The sequence below is a fragment of the Littorina saxatilis genome, linkage group LG5 (genome assembly GCF_037325665.1).
Source record: "Littorina saxatilis isolate snail1 linkage group LG5, US_GU_Lsax_2.0, whole genome shotgun sequence".
Lineage (NCBI taxonomy): Eukaryota > Metazoa > Mollusca > Gastropoda > Littorinimorpha > Littorinidae > Littorina > Littorina saxatilis.
This window is the reverse complement of record NC_090249.1, coordinates 36,967,425-36,990,304: the sequence shown is the minus strand read 5'-3', so window position 1 is coordinate 36,990,304 and position 22,880 is coordinate 36,967,425. Positions and strand designations below refer to the sequence as shown.

Below are 22,880 nucleotides of genomic sequence, written 5' to 3'. Positions count from 1 at the left end.
TAATTAAAATGAATAAGATACAACAAATGAAAGCGTGGACAAATTACCCCCAAAAATTTGAACAATATTCTTGGCTGCTAAGAGGTTAGAACCCGTGACCGCACAATGTAACGACTTTTTGGCGCTCTACCAACTGAGCTATCCGAGCAATGTGTGTCTTTTTGACTTCGAATATTACACCTGGGTTCTTGAGCATGTGTCAGTATCGACTCGTCGGTTTCTGGGTTTCTCCCTTCATATTTGTGTGCTGCTGATAACTGACCCTATGCTCCCGTTCACTTGGTATCAGTTTGGAAAGCATCCCGTCCGGCTCAAGCAGCATTCATTTCAAGTATGACCGACATTATGATGGCAGTCCAGCTTCGAAATGCGTTGACCAATCGCCGAATGGCGCTGACGTCATTTCATGAAAGGATTTCCTAACGGATTTTGAAGTGTTGATGAGCTCGGGACGACGACGCTCTATAGGCGGTTCATTACATAAAGGAAGGCAAGCAGTTAAAAAAGGGTGTCGACAGAGCCAATGAAGAGGAACACTAATTTGTAGATCATGTACCTGTGGGGTTCAAAATAGGCAAGAATATATGCTTTTGTACATTCAGCCCTCGCCCAAGATAGGGTCAACTAAAAGAACAGCCTCGAGAACAAAATTATGTGAGCAAACTTTAAGAATCATAACTCGATGTACAGATATAAGAAAAATTTAGATTTTATGGTCAGTGAAGAAAAAACCCTTACTCAAGCAAGGCAAAGAGAGACAGAGAGAGAGAGAGAGCGAGAGAGAGAGAGAGAGAGACAGAGACAGAGAGACAGACAGACAGACAGACAGACACAGACAAAATGACAGACATAGACGGAGGGAGGCAAGGCAAGAGAGATAGATACATGTAGAGAGAGAGAGAGAGAGAGAGAGAGAGAGAGAGAGAGAGAGAGAGAGAGAGAGAGAGAGAGAGAGAGATATTTAATTCTTTGATGAAAGATTTGCCCATGAACACATATTTGCGGATTGTTTATCATAAGATTTTAATGATTAATTTGTTTATCTTTTATTTATTTATCTGTTCATTTATTCATTCATGTATTCATCTATTCACATCAAAATTCACGGCAATGTTGCCAGGCATGTCAATGCAGATGAGATGTTTTAAGCATTTAACACGTCAACCCTTAACCAACAAAAAAGCACGCAAAAATGTAACTTTTTTCTAATTATGAGACGATGGTAATTATTTTCTAAAAGTTATCAAACGACACAAACATTCAATTTTGTAGAAGGGATGACGAGGCGAAAAACTACTCTGCGTTTTATTTTTTTATTTTTAACTTGATTGATAGTTTGTGTGCTGCCAACTTTTCAGGACAAATTCAACAACAAGCATGGGCTAATAGGATCACACGCTTACTCCGTGACAAAGACTGCCGTTGTAAGTTTCTTCTATATACAAGTATTTTGGGCTTTTACTATAATGTCGAGCTTTCACGAAGTATATTCCGGAAGACTGCGAATTGGGACGAGTGTGTGAGTGTGTGTGTGTGTGTGAGTGTTTGTGTGTGTGTGTGAGTGTTTGTGTGTGTGTGTGAGAGAGAAAGAGAGTTGTGTGTGTAAGTTGAGGCAGCTTCCTGGCGACCTCATTTCATTTTTGATTTTTACATTCAGTCAAGTATTGACTTAAAGTTTTCCCTCGTATATTATCTATGCGTTACTAATAATTATGCATGCCAAAAAAACCCAAGACTTCTGGTATAATATGAGGTTGTTTTGTGCGTGCGTGTTTCAGGCCAAAGGCAAAGGGGTATCACTTATACGGATTCTCAACCCGTGGGGAAAGTCAGAGTGGACAGGTCCTTGGAGTGATAAGTATGATTTTTTTTACTCACTTGAGTAATCAGCAAATCAAAAGAATGATGAGTTTTTTGGGTGTACGGCTGGTCAGTCGTTTGTCTGTGCACAAACTTAACGTTTTTTCGGGTGTTTTTACAGCTAGATCTTTCCACACACTGCCAGCCTGTTTTGACCTCTAGACATAAACCAAGCCTCGTTAAACCTCAGTATTTGCAAAGGTCACAGAAGGGTCAAGTTTTGGTCATTTTATTGTGTCACGTTTCACTATATCACACAAGGTGATTATAAAACGGTTAGTTACTTCTAACCAACTAACCACACCACGATCCACTCTCGCAGTCATACAATTAAATAGAAACAACAAAAGTATAAGTTTCAGACGCCTGTTTATGTAATAACTCGCCACCTCCCTCGAGACTTCACTCCAAAATATGTTCTTTTACGTTCAAAACGTAAAATCAGTGGTCACTGACCAAAAATGCCAGTTAGAATATAGAAAATTATAGTAACACGCTGATCCCGTGTATAGCTAGGAAAATATAGCTGATCTGCCTAAAGTGCTGGTTAATGCAGGTGTCACACACCCCACGTTGTCACCACTCGAATATAATCATAAATATAAAAGATGACAACGGTGGTCAACGGGGTGCAAAGACATGGTGCACTTAGCTTTGTTTTGCCACTGGGTGGACGGCCTGTAATTAGTTCATAGTCTCCACAACTGCTCCGTAGATTGTAGTGCCGGCTGGCGTTGTTACGAAGCAGGGAAAAGTGGAGACATCAGGCGCCTCACCCAGTCGCTGGTTAACCGGTTAGCTGGTTACAGATGATCCCGGTTACAGCGTCTGCAGTTAACAGTGTTCCGCAGATAGGCAGCAGAACAGCCAGCAACAGTAGATAGAAAGGCTGCAACAAAAAGCACCGGTGCACTAAACATGCCAAGCTACCCCTCAACCTCCACCTTTAAACATGTCATCTATACATATTTCATCGAGCACGTGGGCCTGCACAGACAAACTTTTACAACAACAAATCAGCCATTTCCTTCCTTCTCTCCATATCTGCAAAAACCATATACAGATTAATATTCTAGCGTCACAAAGAGCAAATTATGCGCTAACCTGGAAAGAACAACAGAGAGTATTTCATTCCACAAACACAGACTCGTCAACAGCGTTAAATAATGATTTATTACCTCAAAAGCCTATGAATGTAGCACTCTCATGAAAACGAAAACCGCTTCCTCCTTTGAATGGCACCTGTTCGTCAACAGCGATACCCCATTCACCCTCTTGCCGAATACTATATGCGGTGAAGAACCATCCCCGCACGGCGAAGAGAAATTGACGACCCGTCACGTCAGACCGCATGTGAAAAGAGATAAGGTGGTCTCAACTGAAGTTTCCTGGAGCCCCTCCTGTACATGCAGAGCGGCGCGTTGAAATCAATGCAGAAATCAAAACGATGAAATCCATCAAAGCTCGCAGGAAATATAAGACACACCGTCCTCCCCAGCGCAGAGTGTTCGAGTGTCCAGTTAAATGTCTCAGACAGACAACCTTGACAAAATCACGTGACTCACCTTGTCACTACCCCAGTTCAGTTATCGACAATTCTGCCTCGACAGCAGAAATCAACCTCGTGAAATCCGTGCAATACAAAATTCCCGTGCTCGGCTTATGCATGGTTAGCAAAAATCTGCCGTAGCCCAGACTCACTCACAGGCGCTTTCTGTCGCAATTTGAGACAGGCACCCGACACAGTGACATTTTCCCGATTTATGTCACTAAATCGTGACACACCTCCCCTCTTCAAGACGAAACCTCGGTTTCGCTCTCAGTCATGTTCTCCTCTACAGCCCGAGAGAGAAAATCAGCTCCAACATTGTTGGCGCCCGGAATGACGCGTACCGTGAATTGGTACGGTTGGAGAATCAACGCCCAGCGCATAAGTCTGGCGTTTGCCAACCTTGCAACCTGAAGATATTGCAGAGGTTGATGGTCCGTCTCCAGACAGAAAGGTCGTCCTCTGGAACGAGCAATCCCTCGTTTCATCCCTGATGACTGCAACCTTCTCTGTCTTCTTGTCTTTGTTCTTCTTGTCTTTGTTCTTCTCCCCGTAGGCAGTCCTTTCCACGTAGGCGCGCAGCAGGTTGGCATGGTACAGGCGTGGTTTCCCGTTCATCACGATCCGGTAGTCGTTCTGGCCCACCTTCGCTGTCACCTCAAAAGGTCCTTGCCACTGCAGTTGTAGCTTGTTGTGTTTGACAGGTAGAAGTAGCAACACTCGTTCTCCAATCTTGAAGCTGCGCGGCCGTGCCTTGCAGTCGAATCCTCGCGCCTAACGCTGTGCTGCTCTTCCCAGGTTTTCTTGAGCCAGTTTGCAGGTCTCTTCAATCCTGTTCCTGAGTTCTACAATGTAGGTCGCTGTCGTTTGCACCTCCTCGTCAGCTTCTTCGTCCGTCCAAGCCTGACGCAGGATAGCCATGGGACCGCGTACCTGTCTGCCATACAACAACTCAAATGGGGAAAAACCCAAGCTCTCCTGAGGAACCTCGCGGTATGCGAAAAGCAGTGCTGGGATGTACCTGTCCCACGTGCGTGGTTTCTCCTGAGCTAGTTTCCTCAGCATGGTTTTCAAGGTACCATTAAACCTTTCCACCAGTCCGTTGCACTGAGCATGGTAAGGAGTGGTGAAATGCTGCTCAAGCGATAGCAGTCGTGCTGCCTCCGCCATCACTCCTCCCGTGAACTGAGTGCCTCTGTCGGTGAGAACTTCCGATGGAATTCCCAGCCGGGACCACATGGTCACCAGTGCTTCAGCTACTCGCGTAGCTTCGATCGATTTCAGAGGAATCGCCTCTGGGTATCGAGTGGCGTAGTCCACCATGGTCAAGATGTATCTGTTTCCGTCCTCAGACGCAGGCAAGATGGGCCCGATGATGTCAACTGCCACCCGACGAAAGGGTTCGTCGATGAGCGGCATCTTTTCTAAGGGGACCTTCCTCACCCTTTCTTTGGCAACCACCTTCTGGCACTTGTCGCATGACGCACAGAACCGTCGGATATCCGTACAGATGCCTGGCCAATAAAAGTGGCGCCACACACGGTCCGTGGTCTTCTTGGTGCCAAGATGACCTCCAAGAATTGAGTCGTGTGCCGTTGCCATGACACCCTCGCGAAACTCGCGAGGCACGACAACCTGTTTGAAAGCTCCCTCTCTGTTGCTGAACTCACGGTACAACAACCTCTTCTCCCTGAGGAACTTTGACTTCCCATGCTTCCCGCTCAGCTTCACCTTCCCCGACTTCGCGTGCTCCCGGGGAGTCGCTAATGTCGGGTCAGATTCCTGAGCCTTCGCAAGAAGCGCGGGGGTCACGTTCCCCAGGGCGGCTCGTGCAGCAGGTAGGGGTTTGAGAGGTTTGTTCTCTCGCTCCGCCTGTGCCCGCGTGAGCACTGAAATGACGTCGGGAGTCCGGTAGACGGGAACCTCCCTGATGACGCCGCCCACAAACTGAACACGGTTCCCAATGAGCAAGTCGCATGGAGGATCGTCCATGAGGACGGCCAAAATGGTCCCCGTGAACAACGGTATTACGACCTTGATCACGGCTGTGTTCAAGTCGTAAGCGTGAGATGCCTCGGCCATTCTCACTCTGATACTGTCTCCTGTGTAGGCCATAGCCGGAACTAGACTCGCCCGAACCACTATCATGTCTGCTCCAGTGTCTCGCAGACCTTCGCCCTTCACTCCGTTGACGTAGACGTTGCAATGCGGCTGGAAGTGTTTCCTGGAGCACGGAACGCAGAGTTGTGGAATAGTACAAGTGCTCGTGACGTCCATGAACTCTTCACTGCCAACAAAATGTACGCCCTTCTGGTCAGCTTGTCGTTTATGGCAGTCCTTTTTGACGTGGCCCCGCTTGCCACAGTAAAAACACTGGATGTCTGTTCTGGAACTTGATCCCTTGTGTCCCTGATCGTCCTTCCCATCCTTGGGTCCTGAAGAACCTGAATTTCCTGACTTGCCCGGCCGTGAGCCTGAAGATTTCCCAGAGATCGCCTGGGCGTCCTCATGCACCCTGATCCAGTCTGCCGCCTCCTGAGTAGTCTTTGGCCGGTGCTCCTGCACGAAAGTCACCACCTCAGGTCGCAGGCTTGACATCAGCTGTTCCATTACAATAAGGTCGGCAAGGTCGTCGACGGTCCAATCCTTCTCGGCCATTTCTACCCAGCGCCGCAGGTAAAGATTTAGACGTGCCACGAATTGATGACTCAGCTCGCCGCTCAGTCTCTTGCTGTTCCGCAGACGTCGTCGGTAGGCTTCAGCAGTCAGGTTGAAGCGCTGGAGTAACGCCTTCTTCAGTGCCTGATAGTCCCTTGCCTCGTCGTCATCCAAAGCGTTTTAGAGCTGCAAGGCACGTCCCTTGAAGCATGTGCTGAGGCGGCTAGCCCACGTGTCTCCTTCCCACTTCTGGTCAGATGCAATACGTTCAAACCTGCGTAGAAAGTCGTCAAGCTCGTCTTTGTCGTCGTCAAACGTCGGCAGTCTCGTTCGGTCCGTCACGAACGTCGGCGCGGTAGGCTGAGTAAGCGTGCCCTTCTCTGCCTGTAGCCTAGCTATCTCCAGTTGGTGATCGCGATCGGCCTGCTCTTTCCGGTCTAGTCTGTCACGTTCGGCCTGTCGTTCCCTTTCTTGTCTGTCACGTTCGGCCTGTTTGTCCTGTCTGTCAAGGTCGGCCTGTCGTTCCCTTTCTTGTCTGTCACGTTCGGCCTGTTCTTTCTCTTTCCGCTCTTGTCTGTCAAGTTCGTCTTTCTTGTCCTGTCGGTCACGTTCGTCTCTCTTGTCCTGTCGGTCACGTTCGGCCTGTCGTTCCTGTCTGTCGGCTTCTTCTTTTCTAGTCTGTCGCTCCATGTCTTCCCTACGTTCCAGCTCCTTGCGTTTAACCAAACTACGCGCTCTAGCGCGTGCGTCTCGCTCTGTCTGTTCCTCACTACCAGGAGTTTCGAAAGTTAGTCTCTTCGTAGGAGATCCCCCTGTAGCCATGGTTAGTTTGGAAAAACTTTATCACAAGGTAAGTCTAACGCAGCTATAGCTAGAACCCGCGGGGATGAAACAATGGATACAAAAATCCAGCAACCAGAAAATGCAAAAGAAAAATCCAAACGGTGTAGAACAAAACGCGTAGCCTACTTTTCTGTGTTTCCCACAGCCGTGGCCTACTTTATCGGCTGCTTTTTGCAGTGAAACAGAGTGTTTCCCACAGCCGTGGTTAGGACAGAAGTCCTCGGACCCTTCCCCCCCAATTCCAACAAAGTCAAAATATGGAGAAAAATCCAAGTAAAACAAGACGGTAGAAATGTAACCTGTTACAGAATGCGAAACAACAAAGTAGAGAACACTGAGTAACACGAATAACAAATCCGCTAACCCCGCTCAGCTCTCTGCAACGGAAAACTCTGAACGTACGACAACAAAGATTCACAAGCAAAGGAAAGGGAAGTAATCACAGTTAGCGCATACAATAGCTCACAAATTACAATTTACATTTCCTGCAAGATGTGAATCGCTTAAGGTGTGGTATATGATCAAAACTATACAAAAAAGGGTAGCACCCAGCAGAAAATAAGTCGAGCACTGACGAGATTATCTGCTCTTAGTTATCCTTAATTGGTGGGTCTTTATCAGTTGGAAATTAACTGAGTAAATCCCGGACGAGCCCCCATGTGTCACGTTTCACTATATCATACAAGGTGATTATAAAACAGTTAGTTACTTCTAACTAACTAACCACACCACGATCCACTCTCGCAGTCATACAATTAAATAGAAACAACAAAAGTATAAGTTTCAGACGCCTGTTTATGTAATAACTCGCCACCTCCCTCGAGACTTGACTCCAAAATATGTTCTTTTACGTTCAAAACGTAAAATCAGTGGTCACTGACCAAAAATGCCAGTTAGAATATAGAAAATTATAGTAACACGCTGATCCCGTGTATAGCTAGGAAAATATAGCTGATCTGCCTAAAGTGCTGGTTAATGCAGGTGTCACACACCCCACGTTGTCACCACTCGAATATAATCATAAATATAAAAGATGACAACGGTGGTCAACGGGGTGCAAAGACATGGTGCACTTAGCTTTGTTTTGCCACTGGGTGGACGGCCTGTAATTAGTTCATAGTCTCCACAACTGCTCCGTAGAATGTAGTGCCGGCTGGCGTTGTTACGAAGCAGGGAAAAGTGGAGAGATCAGGCGCCTCACCCAGTCGCTGGTTAACCGGATAGCTGGTTACAGATGATCCCGGTTACAGCGTCTGCAGTAAACAGTGTTCCGCAGATGGGCAGCAGAACAGCCAGCAACAGTAGATAGAAAGGCTGCAACAAAAAGCACCGGTGCACTAAACATGCCAAGCTACCCCTCAACCTCCACCTTTAAACATGTCATCTATACATATTTTATCGAGCACGTGGGCCTGCACAAACGAACTTTTACAACAACAAATCAGCCATTTCCTTCCTTCTCTCCATATCTGCAAAAACCATATACAGATTAATATTCTAGCGTCACAAAGAGCAAATTATGCGCTAACCTGGAAAGAACAACAGAGAGTATTTCATTCCACAAACACAGACTCGTCAACAGCGTTAAATAATGATTTATTACCTCAAAAGCCTATGAATGTAGCACTCTCATGGAAACGAAAACCGCTTCCTCCTTTGAATGGCACCTGTTCGTCAACAGCGATACCCCATTCACCCTCTTGCCGAATACTATATGCGGTGAAGAACCATCCCCGCACGGCGAAGAGAAATTGACGACCCGTCACGTCAGACCGCATGTGAAGAGATAAGGTGGTCTCAACTGAAGTTTCCTGGAGCCCCTCCTGTACATGCAGAGCGGCGCGTTGAAATCAATGCAGAAATCAAAACGATGAAATCCATCAAAGCTCGCAGGAAATATAAGACACACCGTCCTCCCCAGCGCAGAGTGTTCGAGTGTCCAGTTAAATGTCTCAGACAGACAACCTTGACAAAATCACGTGACTCACCTTGTCACTACCCCAGTTCAGTTATCGACAATTCTGCCTCGACAGCAGAAATCAACCTCGTGAAATCCGTGCAATACAAAATTCCCGTGCTCGGCTTATGCATGGTTAGCAAAAATCTGCCGTAGCCCAGACTCACGCACAGGCGCTTTCTGTCGCAATTTGAGACAGGCACCCAACACAGTGACATTTTCCCGATTTATGTCACTAAATCGTGACATATTGAATGTTTATGGAGCAGGACATTGAAAAGGTCTCACAGACTTCCGGGGTTTCATGACCTCCAGACATAACCCAAGCGTGATGGACCCTATTTAAATGTCAAGGTCGACTTTCGGTAAAATGATGGACAATTACCATACCTTTGAATGTTTGTGCAGCAAGAGCATATGGGAGAGAGAGAGAGATGGCCGATCTGTCCTTTGTTTTGTGAATGCAAGGTCATGACTGGTTGTTGTGGTATTTCCTCTCTTAGTCGTAGTCAGTGCGCTTTCTCACTCTCTCTATCGCTTTAGTTGCTCTGGTATTTCGCTCTCTCTCTCTCTCTCTCTCTCTCTCTCTCTCTCTCTCTCTCTCTCTCTCTCTCTCTCTCTCTCTCTCTCTCTCTCTCTCTCCCCCAGCCTCCGTTTCCTTTCTTAAAGGTAAAGTTTGTGTGTCTGCGCGTTTGAGCGCGTGTGTGAATAGGTTTGGTTGTGTTTTTGTGTCTGTGTGAGAGAGAAAAAGCGAGAGTGGGAGAACAGAGAGACAGTGAGAGAGTGTGTGTGTGTGTGTGTGTGTGTGTGTGTGTGTGTGTGTGTGTGTGTGTGCGTGCGTGCGTGCGTGCGTGTGTGTGTGTGTGTGTGTGTGTGTGTGTGTGTGTGTGTGTGTGTGTGTGCCAGAAAGTGAGAGAAACAGATAAATTGCCGATGTGTCCATTGCTTGGGGTATGCAACATCTTGGCTAGTTTCAGACTGTGCAAAATGCATCGTTCCTCTAATTAAACAACATACGGCCTAGTTTCTTTCACCAGAAACTATTTGTTTGAATTCTTCTAAATGGGGACCTTCTTTAGGGTCAATACTTGTTTAAGTGGGTTTTGTTGTGTCCAACAGTGCCGAACATTTTTCTAGATCTTTGGGAACAGTGAAAAATAAATGCCTAAAATAGTGCAATAAGGTCACTCACCATTGCGGTTTGCTGTGTCGCATATAGAATGTCTATAGATATTTATGTGGGGTTGAAAGTACGTTCACACTAGTAACCATTAGACTAATAATTATTAGCATTACAGCGACGTTGTTAGTTGTTTGAGGGAGATGTGGAAGGAAGACAGCTTGTAGGAAAGGCATTCTCCTGTGTGTTTTTAAATTAGTCAAGTTTTGACTAAATGTGTTAACGTAGAGGGGGGAATCGAGACGAGGGTCGTGGTGTATGTGTGTCTGTCTGTCTGTCCGTGTGTGTGTGTAGAGCGATTCAGACTAAACTACTGGACCGATCTTTATGAAATTTGACATGAGAGTTCCTGGGTATGATATCCCCAGACGGTGTTTTCATTTTTTTGATAAATGTCTTTGATGACGTCATATCCGGCTTTTCGTGAAAGTTGAGGCGGCACTGTCACGCTCTCATTTTTCAACCACATTGGTTGAAATTTTGGTCAAGTAATCTTCGACAAAGCCCGGACTTTGGTATTGCATTTAAGCTTGGTGGCTTAAAAATTAATTAATGACTTTGGTCATTAAAAATCTGAAAATTGTAAAAAAAATATTTTTTTTATAAAACGATCCAAATTTACGTTCATCTTATTCTCCATCATTTTCTGATTCCAAAAACATATAAATATGTTATATTTGGATTAAAAACAAGCTCTGAAAATTAAAAATATAAAAATTATTATCAAAATTAAATTTTCTAAATCAATTTAAAAACACTTTCATCTTATTCCTTGTCGGTTCCTGATTCCAAAAACATATAGATATGATATGTTTGGATTGAAAACACGCTCAGAAAGTTAAAACGAAGAGAGGTACAGAAAAGCGTGCTATCCTTCTCAGCGCAACTACTACCCCGCTCTTCTTGTCAATTTCACTGCCTTTGCCATGAGCGGTGGACTGACGATGCTACGAGTACACGGTCTTGCTGAAAAATTGCATTGCGTTCAGTTTCATGCTGCTACTTGACTAAATGTTGTATCTTCGCCTTACGCGACTTGTTTTATGTGGGTTCTATTGCGTCCAAAGGAGCCGAGAGTGGGAGGGTGTGTCAAACAGTAAGGAGCTACGTACAGTGAATGATGAAGGGGAGTTCTGGATTTGCTTGAAGGACTTCATGCACTACTTCTATCATACCACCGTCTGCTCTCTCACCCCTGACTTTGACCAAGATGGTGTGCCGGATTCCTTGGGTAAGCTGTAATATTCTACCAACAGTGCCAGATTTCACGTGCACACACATTCATACTTGGTCGTAGATAGATCGTTGACGGTGTTACACTCCTTTCTGACTCCCACCTAGAAGTGGCTCCCCGGGGGAGGCCACTTTGGTAACTAAAACGAGCCCCCGGGGGACCATTTGGTATCACTGATCTTGCCTCTGGGGACACTTTGCAACACCAAAGTGGCCCCGAAGGAGCCCACCTGGGATGGCCCCCGCATACTGTATTTAGCCCCCACCTATTTTTCGACCTTAGGGACCCCCGCACCCTTCCCCACTCGCCTCCTGTGTATGTTAAACGGTGAAATGTGTGTGTGTGTGTGTGTGTGTGTGTGTGTGTGTGTGTGTGTGTGTGTGTTTGCAAACAGCAACATTTGGCTTTGTCATAGCTGCCAACCCATGTGAAGCCTAAATAGTCCATGAGCTGAGTCCAGAAGTGTTTTACCCCCCCCCCCCCTTATAAAAATTCCATAGTGATTTTGTGAACCCCTAGGGTGTATATAACACGAAAATTGACGTTACAAAGAAATATTTTGCGGACTGCTATGCTTTCTACTTTAATTTTGAAGGGTTACCCCCATCGTGTTCTGTACAAGCTTTTGGTCGGTCCGTAAACTGTCGCGTATGTTGACAGCAATGCTTTTTGCACGATATACAACAATCAGAACGACAATAATCGCAAAACTCTGACCACAGTGAAGGCACGCGTGCACCCACCATCTCTCGAACGATGCGAACTGTCGATTTGCCAAAACATCTTTAATAAAGTTTTTGTCTGGAAAATTGTGCAACATACTGAAAATAAAGTTCAATGCAGTTCAAAAGTAGACTTTATAGCCGTTCTTTTGAGCTATCCCACGTTACCACAGGATTATTCTGACGTACACTATCGCGGGTTTATCTCCCCTACCCCCGATTTGGCTTTGACGCAAAATGCATTCTTCTTTGGCGATTTCTGCACGCGCAGCGTATATAAATAATTAAATGTGTATACTTTGAAGTTCTCTGTGTAGTAATACTATCCTAACATAATTAGGGCACCAATGGCTACCCATCTCTACCCAGAACTTCAAAGTATACACATTTAATTATTTATACAGAAATCGCCAAAGAAGAATGCATTTTGTGTCAAAGCCAAATCGGGGGTAGGGGAGATAAACCCGCGATAGTGTACGTCAGAATAATCCTGTGGTAACGTAAGATAGTTCACAAGGGGGGGGGACACTTCTGGACTCAGCTCATGGACTATCTAGCTCGCTCGGGAACGATCCAATAGTGGACGTCAGAATAATCCTATGGTATTGTGGGATAGCTCAAAAGAACGGCAAGACATTTTTCGTTCTAACTACATTGTATTTTGTTTCCAATAAACTGCACAATTTTTGAGAGAGAAAGTGTATTGACAATATTTCAACAAATTGACAGTTGACTCCGTTCGAGAGATGGGAAGTCATTGGTGCCCTAATTATGTTTATCAAGTTATATGATTCAAATGAAGGATAGTATTACTACACAGAGAACTCCAAAGAATACACATTTGATTATGAATATACGCTACGCGTACAGAAATCGCCAAAGAAGAATGCATTTTGCGCCAAAGCCAAATCGGGAGTAGGGGAGATAAACCCGCGATAGTGTACGTCAGAATAAACCTGTGGTAACGTGGGATAGCTCAAAAGAACGGCTATAAAGTCTACTACCGGACGACTTCAGCGGTGAACGAACACAGAAACACAGATCCAACGAAGCAATGTGTGACTTTTCGGCTTTTGCACCCTTTTGGGCACTTTCAACGGTTGATTTCGGCCTCAGAAAAGTAGACGCTAGGAGTAATAGAAGAAAATTAGACCTAAATTAGGAAAAATGTAGCCCAATTTCAGAAAGAACACTATCATTATAACAAATTACTTGTTTAAACGTACGGTAAGTGTGTGTGCTTCAATTCTGGCTCTCTAGTTGCTAGCATGCACTCGGATTTTTTGTTTTATTGATACAAGTAGGCAGAAACTGAATTTCAACCTATGTTGTATTAGTAAAACTGAAACTTCTAAAATCGCCACGTTAGAATCGAGTTTAGTTTGACATGTTTTACTTTAGAAATGATTGTTCTCAGTAATTAGACTCATCTTATTCTGTGCATAGCCTCACTGAGGCACAGGCGCATGAAATATGTCAAAAAACACTTTTGTTTTTATTCGCTGGAAATTTAGTGTTAAGCACCATTTGGTAATGTGGAGAAGATAAGCTACATGTCACTAGAATGAAAAGAATCTTCTCAAATCGAAAGAAGAGGCATAGCCTCGCTGTGGCAAAGGGCGTAAGAATACGCTCTCTGGAAAAGTTAGCGCACTCCAAGAGTGCGCTAACAGTTTTAAGTGCATTGCCATTAGCCAATCAACTAGTTCACATCAGTCATGTGACACAAGTACTTACTGACAATTATTATTATTATTATTATTATTATTATTATTATTATTATTATTATTATTATTAACTTTCTATATTTTTCTTTGCTTTCATGTATACAGTATTGCTCACTCTCTCTCTCTCTCTCTCTCTCTCTCTCTCTCTCTCTCTCTCTCTCTCTCTCTCTCTCTCTCTCTCTCTCTACATGATGTTTCTCTTAAGTAAATAAATCTTTGATAATATGTCATCATTGATTGATATTCATAATGCATATTGAAATGTCTTTTTAATTGTTTGACATGTTACTTATGTAAATTGTATTGCAGTTAACTTAACTTAAACTTCTGCTCTCGACGTTTATTTGAAAGGACATTTGCGAAAACTGTGTCTTCAGAGTGCGTGGCCAATTTTTATGGGGCGTGGAGAGGAGAGACAGCAGCGGGATGTTACAACAAACTGAAGAACCCTCGCTTCCAGTTCACTGTGCCAACATCAGGTATCGCAGCGGATAGTTAATGTTTATATTTTTGAAATAAGTTAATAACACCACTTCAATTGTTAAACATGAAACTCTTCCTCTATGCTAATGTACGAGTGGATCTGAGCTCACCTCAAGAAACAAATCAGTGTCCTATTTGTACTATGGTAACCATGTTTCTCTCCATAATTTCTTTGTGTTCTAAACTTCTGAGAGTCCTGAGAGTAATTAAATTTGTACAGATCTCTTAACAAAATATGCGCGAATTTAGTTAAACATGTTCAGACAAAACACTTTTTTTTTATTGAAGACATCCCTCTCTCTCCCCGGTCTCTCTCCCCGGTCTCTCTCCCCGGTCTCTCTCTCTCTTTCTCTCTCTCTCTCTCTCTCTCTCTCTCTCTCTCTCTCTCTCTCTCTCTCTCTCTCTCTCTCTCTCTCTCTCTCTCACAACACACATACACCACCACAGGCATATGTCAATTGTTGATGATGTTTGTCCTTTGTCGACGAAGACGACCACGATTTTGTGTCCATCAGTGAATGCAGAGATGGCTGTTCAGGCTTATCCTTGTCTTGAAAATCTTCAAATGTAGCTCTCTCTCTCTCTCTCTCTCTCTCTCTCTCTCTCTCTCTCTCTCTCTCTCTCTCTCTCTCTCTCTCTCTCTCTCTCTCTCTCTCTCTCTCTCTCTCTCTCTCTCTCTTGCACACTCCCTTTGTCTTGGTGCATTTTTCTGCCTCCCGAAAGTGTAAATGAGCGCGCGCATGTTTGGAAATGCGTGTACTTCTGTATGCGACAGGTTCTGCCAAGGTACCAGTGGTAGTACAGTTTATCATGAAAAGAGAGCCCAACGAAGCAAACACTTTTTTAACCAGATGCGATATATTCAAGGTAAGTATAGTATTTCTGTGATTGGAATTAATCGGCCAGATACCCCATCCAATTACCTAATCCTTGTTTATCTGATTCTTGGCATCTAATTCAAAATGCTGTATCACAAAGTCTGTCTTGTAGATTTCTCTATTTTTTTCGAAATTGTTTCAACACACTTTGAAAATACCACAGGCAAAATGTTATCATATTATTAGCGGAGTCGATTTTTGGTGGTCAATCGGTGTCTTATACGTGTCTTTAAACCTAAAAACAGAGAGAGCCCCCCCCCCCCCCCAAATAAATAAAAACAACGCAACTCAAAAAAAAGAAAATAATGTTTACATCTGTTGACCGCATTACTTCATATTTGGTGTACATTAAGCCTCCCGTAAACCATCACAGATACTGTCAGGCTTTTACACACAGTACAAACACCCTTTTATTTAAACACTCACCGCTTGAGAACATCCTAGGTGCCCTCCGTAAAGAGCGAGCAATTTTCAAAGAATTTATTTTTGCGTGGTTTATCTTACCCCTGAACCATCGTGAACCCGTTTGATCCAGTTTCCCTTTTTCACAATGCAGTCGTCAGTTTGTAATTTGAATGCGGCTCGCTGTGAGCTTATCTGCAATAGCACGTTATTATGTACCTCTGACTATGCACGAAACAAACGGATGTGGTTCACAAGAACTCTAGCGATGGCGGTTGACTGTTCAGAGGAATTGGCGATAGGCGTAAACCGTCGTCTGCTACGAGAACCACGACCTTGCGTGACCCTGCTTCCGGGCTTTTCTTTTTTCAAACTTTCAAAACTTCCAATTGTACTGATCTTGTCTTGATGAAAAAATAATTCTTTTATGATTTAAGAATGTTTGTGTAACAAGCTGTCAATTTATTATTTAGATTTTAAAAGTTAGGTCTAGCGCCAAAACGCACCACGGTCCGATTGTGTGAGGAGACAATCCGCAAAATTAATTCTTTGAAAATTGCTCACTCTTTACGTAGGCCACCTAGGATGTTCCCGTTCGGTGAGCGTTCAAATTGAAGGGTGTTTGTACTGTGTGTAAAAGCCTGACAGTATCTGTGATGGTTTACGGGAGGCTTACTGTGCCTTTAACTTCACCTTCATGACCAGTCCACCAAGTTTGTAGTCCAATTGATCTGAATGTTGTCTCGTTCGAAAAATAATTCCGATCCGGGGATCGACTCAACAGTACGAGTTTTGAAATTATTAAGCGGTTGCTAAATAACCAAATGTAAGCCCGATCTAATCAGTTTTTGACCAAAGCTGTCTACCTTTTTTCTTTGAAACACGTCAATTAGGCGAGTGCCCTATTTTAATTATTCTTCCTGTTCTCAGGGGCAAAGTCCATCTTTAATAACGACACTTTTTTTTTTAATCTATTCTCAGCAATGACGCGCTATCAACGAATTCCGGAAATCAATGTTGTATTGTATTTGTATTGGTTGTGAATGAGTAAATACTGTTGCTTTTAGTGAGGCAAGCTTTTTGCACGTGCTCCATGTCAACGTGTTTCAGACGCGCCCCTCGCTAGTGACTGGCCTAAAATGTCACGTTGGAAATGTTGACTCACTAAGAGCAAAAGTATTCACTCTTTCACAATCTATACTCCGACAGAGTTATTTACGAACATCATGCGTATATTGTATAATTATTATAAAAGCAAATGATAGTTGGTGAATTTGAAGATGATACCTGTGTCGCGAACTTCGAAAATTCACACGTGACCAAACTTTAAAGCATTATTGCAAACACAGTTTGTTGATTAACATACATGCATTTGGGTTTTACGATATCTTCATAATGATTCATGTATACGTTACCTGCAATTTTTACAAAAGCATTTCAGACCTTGCGCAATGAATGCCTACCACAGGATGTGCATACATAAGCTCTATGAAAGAAAACATGTTGCGGGGTTTCATCGTCACTACTCTTACGTAACATATGTTACCGATACATATGTTACCGCATGGTAGACTCCAAAATACAAAATGAATGTTGAATTCAGAATCAATATGAAAGAATGTTGAATTTTTTAGAAAGAATTGTGTATGAGGAAAATCATCTCTTATGAAAAACCGTATAAGTATGTGTCATGTGCCAGTTCACTTGTTGTCAACTCTGACGTCGTAAGCGCATCTCTTGCTGCGAATGGACGTTGATAGATAGTCAAATTAAGTCACGCCGCCTCATTGCCGTTCTCGGCTAAACATCGTAATTACGCGAAGAGTCATACATGATAAACCGCAGATTTATATAGACCACCAACAAAACAAAACAAAGAAATATACAAAGAACGAGCAGTATTGTTCGATGAATAAAACGAGCACACAGTCAAGTTCTCCAAGGTTGCTAGCGAAATGTATTTAAAATACAAAATGTCTAAGAATTCTGTAATTAATATCGTAGCTTTTTTTCCGGTGCCATTAAGCTTCTGGACCAGACTAGTCGGAACGCAGTACGGATTCTGGGAGAGGAAACGAACAAGTACAGCTACCAAAACCAGACCACATTCCGCCACGAGCTGAGCGCTGGAGTGTACTTCATTATCCCCTCAACGATGGAGCCTGGCCAGGAGAAATCTTTTCTCATTCGGGTGTTCTCGTCTGTTTTTCGCGGCAATGTTTCGTGAGTACTGTACCATTCTGATAATCATCGGTCCATGCCGTATCGCTTCTTGATCGGCGGAACAATCAATAATAGGCTGGAAGCATTAATTCCTTTCAAGCAACTTTTGCATTTTAAGAAAATGTTCATCGCCAAACACCATACACTATATATTTTTGGAATCAGCAAATGGCGAAGAACAGAGAAATGATCATTTTATGTGTCTTCCTCCAACAATAAAGAAAGTCGCTATTTAACGGTTTTCTTCATTGTAAGGCCATTTTTCAATCAAACACAACAAAACTATATATTTTTTCAGATACAGGGGGTAATACAGAAGACAAACTAATTGTATTTCACATTAATAAAGTTAAAAAGAAATAGGGAAAAAAGAAGGATAAAAAGAGAGAAAAAAACGGAAGAATAAAAAATATCGACTTTGCAGTTCCGGAGCAAACGATCAACATTTTCTTTGCGATTTTGTATTCAAATGCGTTTGTAACCGTTGCCTGAATAGGCACAGTTCTATAAATAGTTACGATCACATCTAGGGTAGTTCGAAGGAAAAAAATATGACGACAAGCCTGTCCAGATGGCTTGCATTTTGACGTGTAAGCTGTAAAATGTCCCTACCTTCAAAGCAGACAACAAGCAGAAATCTCCTTTTTCCAAAGCCTTGAAAGACCGAAACATACTTCTGCACCTTTTTTCTTTTCGTATTCAGTTGCTTAGCAGCAAGAACTTTTCATGATGAAATATTGGGTCGATTACTAACATTGTAATTTGGATTGGATTGGATTGGATTGGATAAGATTTACAGTCCAGTGAGGTTACCCTCATGGAAATTCGGGCTGCTTTCTCCCCGGGGAAAGCGAGCTGCCATACATACGGCGCTACACATATTTTTTTTTTCCTGCATGCGTGTATTCATGTTTCCTGAGACTTAATGCCGTGTGACTTAATTTGTATTAGAATGTTAATATTTGTAATGACCATATTCATTATTTGATTTGTAAGCTTCCAAGCTAAAATACAATCCCAAATTCCGGGCTTTTTCAATCTATTTGATCAATGAAGATCGGTCTAGTATTTGACTCTGAATCGCTCTGCGCACGCACCAGGGCTCCCCATAGAGCGCGGCCCTTTTATGAGTACAACGGGACTTTTCGGCTTTTGGACCCTTGGGACCCTCTAAAATTCTGCAATGGGGGTCCATGGACCCTCTAGAAACTGAAAGTGGGGGTCCCGGGACCCTCTAGAAGGGACGTCTGTGGGGAGCCCTGCGCACACACACAAACACACACACACACACATATATATATACACACACACACACACACACACACACACACTCGCACACGCACACCATCCTCGTCTCGATTCCCCGTCTATGTTACAACATTAAGTCCAAACTTGACACAATGGTAACAAGACGCGAAAAGCACTATCGTGCTGACAGGCGGATGGACTTGAAAGATAGATAAAACAAAAGATATTAGCACACATGAGTCAGCGCAGTCTACTGACGCAAAAGGCAAAAACCTTGATTGTGTGTAATGTCTTCAATAATATATTTTCTTCTTTAAATCTATACAGCTTTTAATTAAAATGAATTGCGAATACATGACAGAATTGAAACCTGTTTTAGTATGAATTGCAGGGCTTATCAGAGAGGGCTGTAGAGGGGAGATCAAAACGCCGGTTTCTGCTGATGGACATTGAATACCAAGACGAAAGTGCCATGTGAAAAACGGCGAACCTCTTCAACAGCCTGAATCCTGACAGTATGAACACAAATTATTACCAGTGGTTCAACTCTGTGGTTCACCTTACAAATTATCCAATAAAGTTTGTTCAAATCATTATATAACGCGTGTAGTGAAAAGCGCAGTGTGTATATTTTTTTTTTTTTTTTTTTTACATTTTCGTTATCAATTTTCAATGAGTATTCTCAGAGTACGTTTTTTTCCTTTTCAATATCCACTTTCAAAATTCTGTAAGTGCAGATGAATGTTTTCTTTGTTTTTGTTTTTCGGTTTCAGTAACTATAACTATATAAAGGAAAATAGACAAACAGCACAGGCTCTGGCAATCCGTCAGAAACCAGAAAATTGAAGTGACTACGTGAAATAAAAGCCGTTTTAGAAGTTTTGTACCGTTTTCCCGACAAGAAATTAGAGTCCGGATATTCAACTTCGAGTTTGGTCACTGTTCGTTTTACACACCGACTTTGAGGTTTTCTTGCTTTCTGTGTTTAATCTCGTTCCTTTTAACGTTTGGGAATGACCTTTTTCGAAAGAACAATAGTATTTGTTTCTTCTTCTTTCGCCTTTTCAACACACAAACACACACACACATAGACACTAAAACACACACACACACACACACACACACACACACACACACACACACGCACACACACAGACTTACTAACACGCGCGCGTGCACACACGCACACACGATTTACATACGTTTACATGCACACGCATTTTGTCTCTCCCCTATTTTCTATATTACTTGTATTCACTAAACCCGTAGTTGTACATTCTGAAGATTGTAAAGAGAGGGGTGATATCGGAAATACATGTAGTTGAATGTATAAGATTATTGTAGAGGATTTGTAACAGTGTGTACATTGTGTGTGAATTTTGTTGTGACAGTGGCTGTTTGTGCGATCGAGCACTAATCGTTTAGTTATCTTTTTACATAGTCAAGTTTTGACTAAATGTTTTAACGTAGAGGGGGAATCGAGACGAGGGTCGTGGTGTATGTGCGTGCGTGCGTGTGTGTGTGTGTGTGTGTGTGTGTCTGTCTGTCTGTGTGTGTGTGTAGAGCGATTCAGACTAAACTACTGGACCGATCTTTATGAAATTTGACATGAGAGTTCCTGGGTATGAAATCCCCAGACGTTTTTTTCATTTTTTTGATAAATGTCTTTTATGACGTCATATCCGGCTTTTCGTGAAAGTTGAGGCGGCACTGTCACGCTCTCATTTTTCAACCAAATTGGTTGCAATTTTGGTCAAGTAATCTTCGACGAAGCCCGGACTTCGGTATTGCATTTCAGCTTGGTGGCTTAAAAATTAATTAATGACTTTGGTCATTAAAAATCTGAAAATTGTAAAAAAAAAAAAAAAATTATAAAACGATCCAAATTTACGTTCATCTTATTCTCCATCATTTTCTGATTCCAAAAACATATAAATATGTTATATTTGGATTAAAAACAAGCTCTGAAAATTAAATATATAAAAATTATTATCAAAATTAAATTGTCGAAATCAATTTAAAAACACTTTCATCTTATTCCTTGTCGGTTCCTGATTCCAAAAACATATAGATATGATATGTTTGGATTAAAAACACGATCAGAAAGTTAAAACAAAGAGAGGTACAAAAAAGCGTGCTATCCTTCTTAGCGCAACTACTACCCCGCTCTTCTTGTCAATTTCACTGCCTTTGCCATGAGCGGTGGACTGACGATGCTACGAGTATACGGTCTTGCTGAAAAATGGCATTGCGTTCAGTTTCATTCTGTGAGTTCGATAGCTACTTGACTAAATGTTGTATTTTCGCCTTACGCGACTTGTTTATTTTGCAGTAGTTTTGTAAAGACTTTTTATTTGTTTTATAAGTATCTAAAAAAATTTTTTTTTTTTTACAGATTTAAGGACTTAGTAATTCTTGTAGAATATTCTTCTGGCTAAGTTTTCACAGTAATTTCCAGGTCTAGGAATGCTGCTTGATCTTTTGACAATTCTAAACTGTGCAATATGCTCTGTGTCAAGGATTAAAAAAAAAACTGAATGCAACTACATGTATAGGCAACGTGAACTTTGAATAAAAGAACCCATGTATGTTTTTCGTGTTGTTTTCTTGATTTTGGAGTGTTCCTTTTAACAGTCTACGAAGGCGTTTTTCTCTCTTTCAATTCTGAATTTATCTTCATTATTTTTGTTGTTGTTTGTTTAGATTTTTTTGTCATAAGACATTTAATTCGTTTATTAACAAGCCAGTTTACAGAACCCGTTATCCGTCTGTGTCTAAATAGATAGACGCGAATATCTTCAAATATAATCATTTAACAATTTATTCGAAATGTGTTTTGTTTTGCTTTGGTGTTGGGTTACTCAGGAAATGTTACACAAAAATTATTTTATTTGTTGATAGGTGTGTGCGTGTTCTGTTCCTTTCTAGGTTTGTTGATTTCTTTACTTGCTCAGTATTCAGTTGTGTTTGTACAGTTTCAGATCAGTGTATACCTAGCTTGGCAGCCACTGAAAGTGGGCAGTCTGGGGGTGTGAGATATGAGTCTGGACTCAAAGCACTAAAATCACAAATCTTTAAATAAATTGTTTTCTTCTGAAAAAGAGTGCCCCGCGAAGAAATGTCAGTTCTGAGAAAAAAAACTGTCAAAGCGCAGGCTGTTTCTAAAGAGATTTTTGTTTGTTTGTTTGCTTAACGCCCAGCCGACCACGAAGGGCCATATCAGGGCGGTGCTGCTTTGACATATAACGTGCGCCACACACAAGACAGAAGTCGCAGCACAGGCTTCATGTCTCACCCAGTCACATTATTCTGACACCGGACCAACCAGTCCTAGCACTAACCCCTTAATGCCAGACGCCAGGCGGAGCAGCCATTAGATTTCCAATTTTAAAGTCTTAGGTATGACCCGGCCGGGGTTCGAACCCACGACCTCCCGATTACGGGGCGGACGCCTTACCACTAGGCCAACCGTGCCGGTTTTCTAAAGAGATAACATACAACAAAGGAAATCATGGTAAATAGTAAACAGTTAAACTCTGTGTTCTCATATTTTCAAACTTTCCTCCCTTCAACAGCACGCACACACACACACACACACACACACACACACACACACACACACACACACACACACACACACACACACACACACACACACACACTCATAAATACCAAAGAGCCCACTTTATTTTCTGACGAATTTATTCTGATTGATTGCGTGATAGCTTTGTTCAGCATAATGAAAAAGTACGGATGTTGAAGAACACAACATTGTGAATGAGCAACAGTATATTGAAATCACATGGTCAGTGGGATGTGATGAAAACACCATTCATACAGTTAAATGAAAATCAATTGCTTCTCAAGTCTATCATTTGTTGAGCATTTCAGAGTGGTATATATGTACTTACAAAAA

General features: G+C 42.5%; 1 protein-coding gene across 4 annotated transcripts in view; it reads left to right on the top strand.

The window, feature by feature from the left end:
* LOC138967034 (calpain-9-like) overlaps positions 1 to 21,552 on the top strand; it is a 49,662-nt gene extending 28,110 nt beyond the window's left edge. For all 4 annotated transcript variants that reach the window (XM_070339492.1, XM_070339490.1, XM_070339494.1 and 1 more), the window contains exons 6-12: positions 1,359 to 1,424; positions 1,779 to 1,858; positions 11,115 to 11,278; positions 14,108 to 14,209; positions 14,989 to 15,080; positions 17,520 to 17,716; positions 19,356 to 21,552. In XM_070339492.1, the coding sequence (XP_070195593.1) occupies positions 1,359 to 1,424; positions 1,779 to 1,858; positions 11,115 to 11,278; positions 14,108 to 14,209; positions 14,989 to 15,080; positions 17,520 to 17,716; positions 19,356 to 19,377 (723 nt within the window). In that variant the 3' untranslated portion in view covers positions 19,378 to 21,552. The remainder of the gene's footprint in view (positions 1 to 1,358; positions 1,425 to 1,778; positions 1,859 to 11,114; positions 11,279 to 14,107; positions 14,210 to 14,988; positions 15,081 to 17,519; positions 17,717 to 19,355) is intronic.
* Positions 21,553 to 22,880: the final 1,328 nt, after the last annotated feature.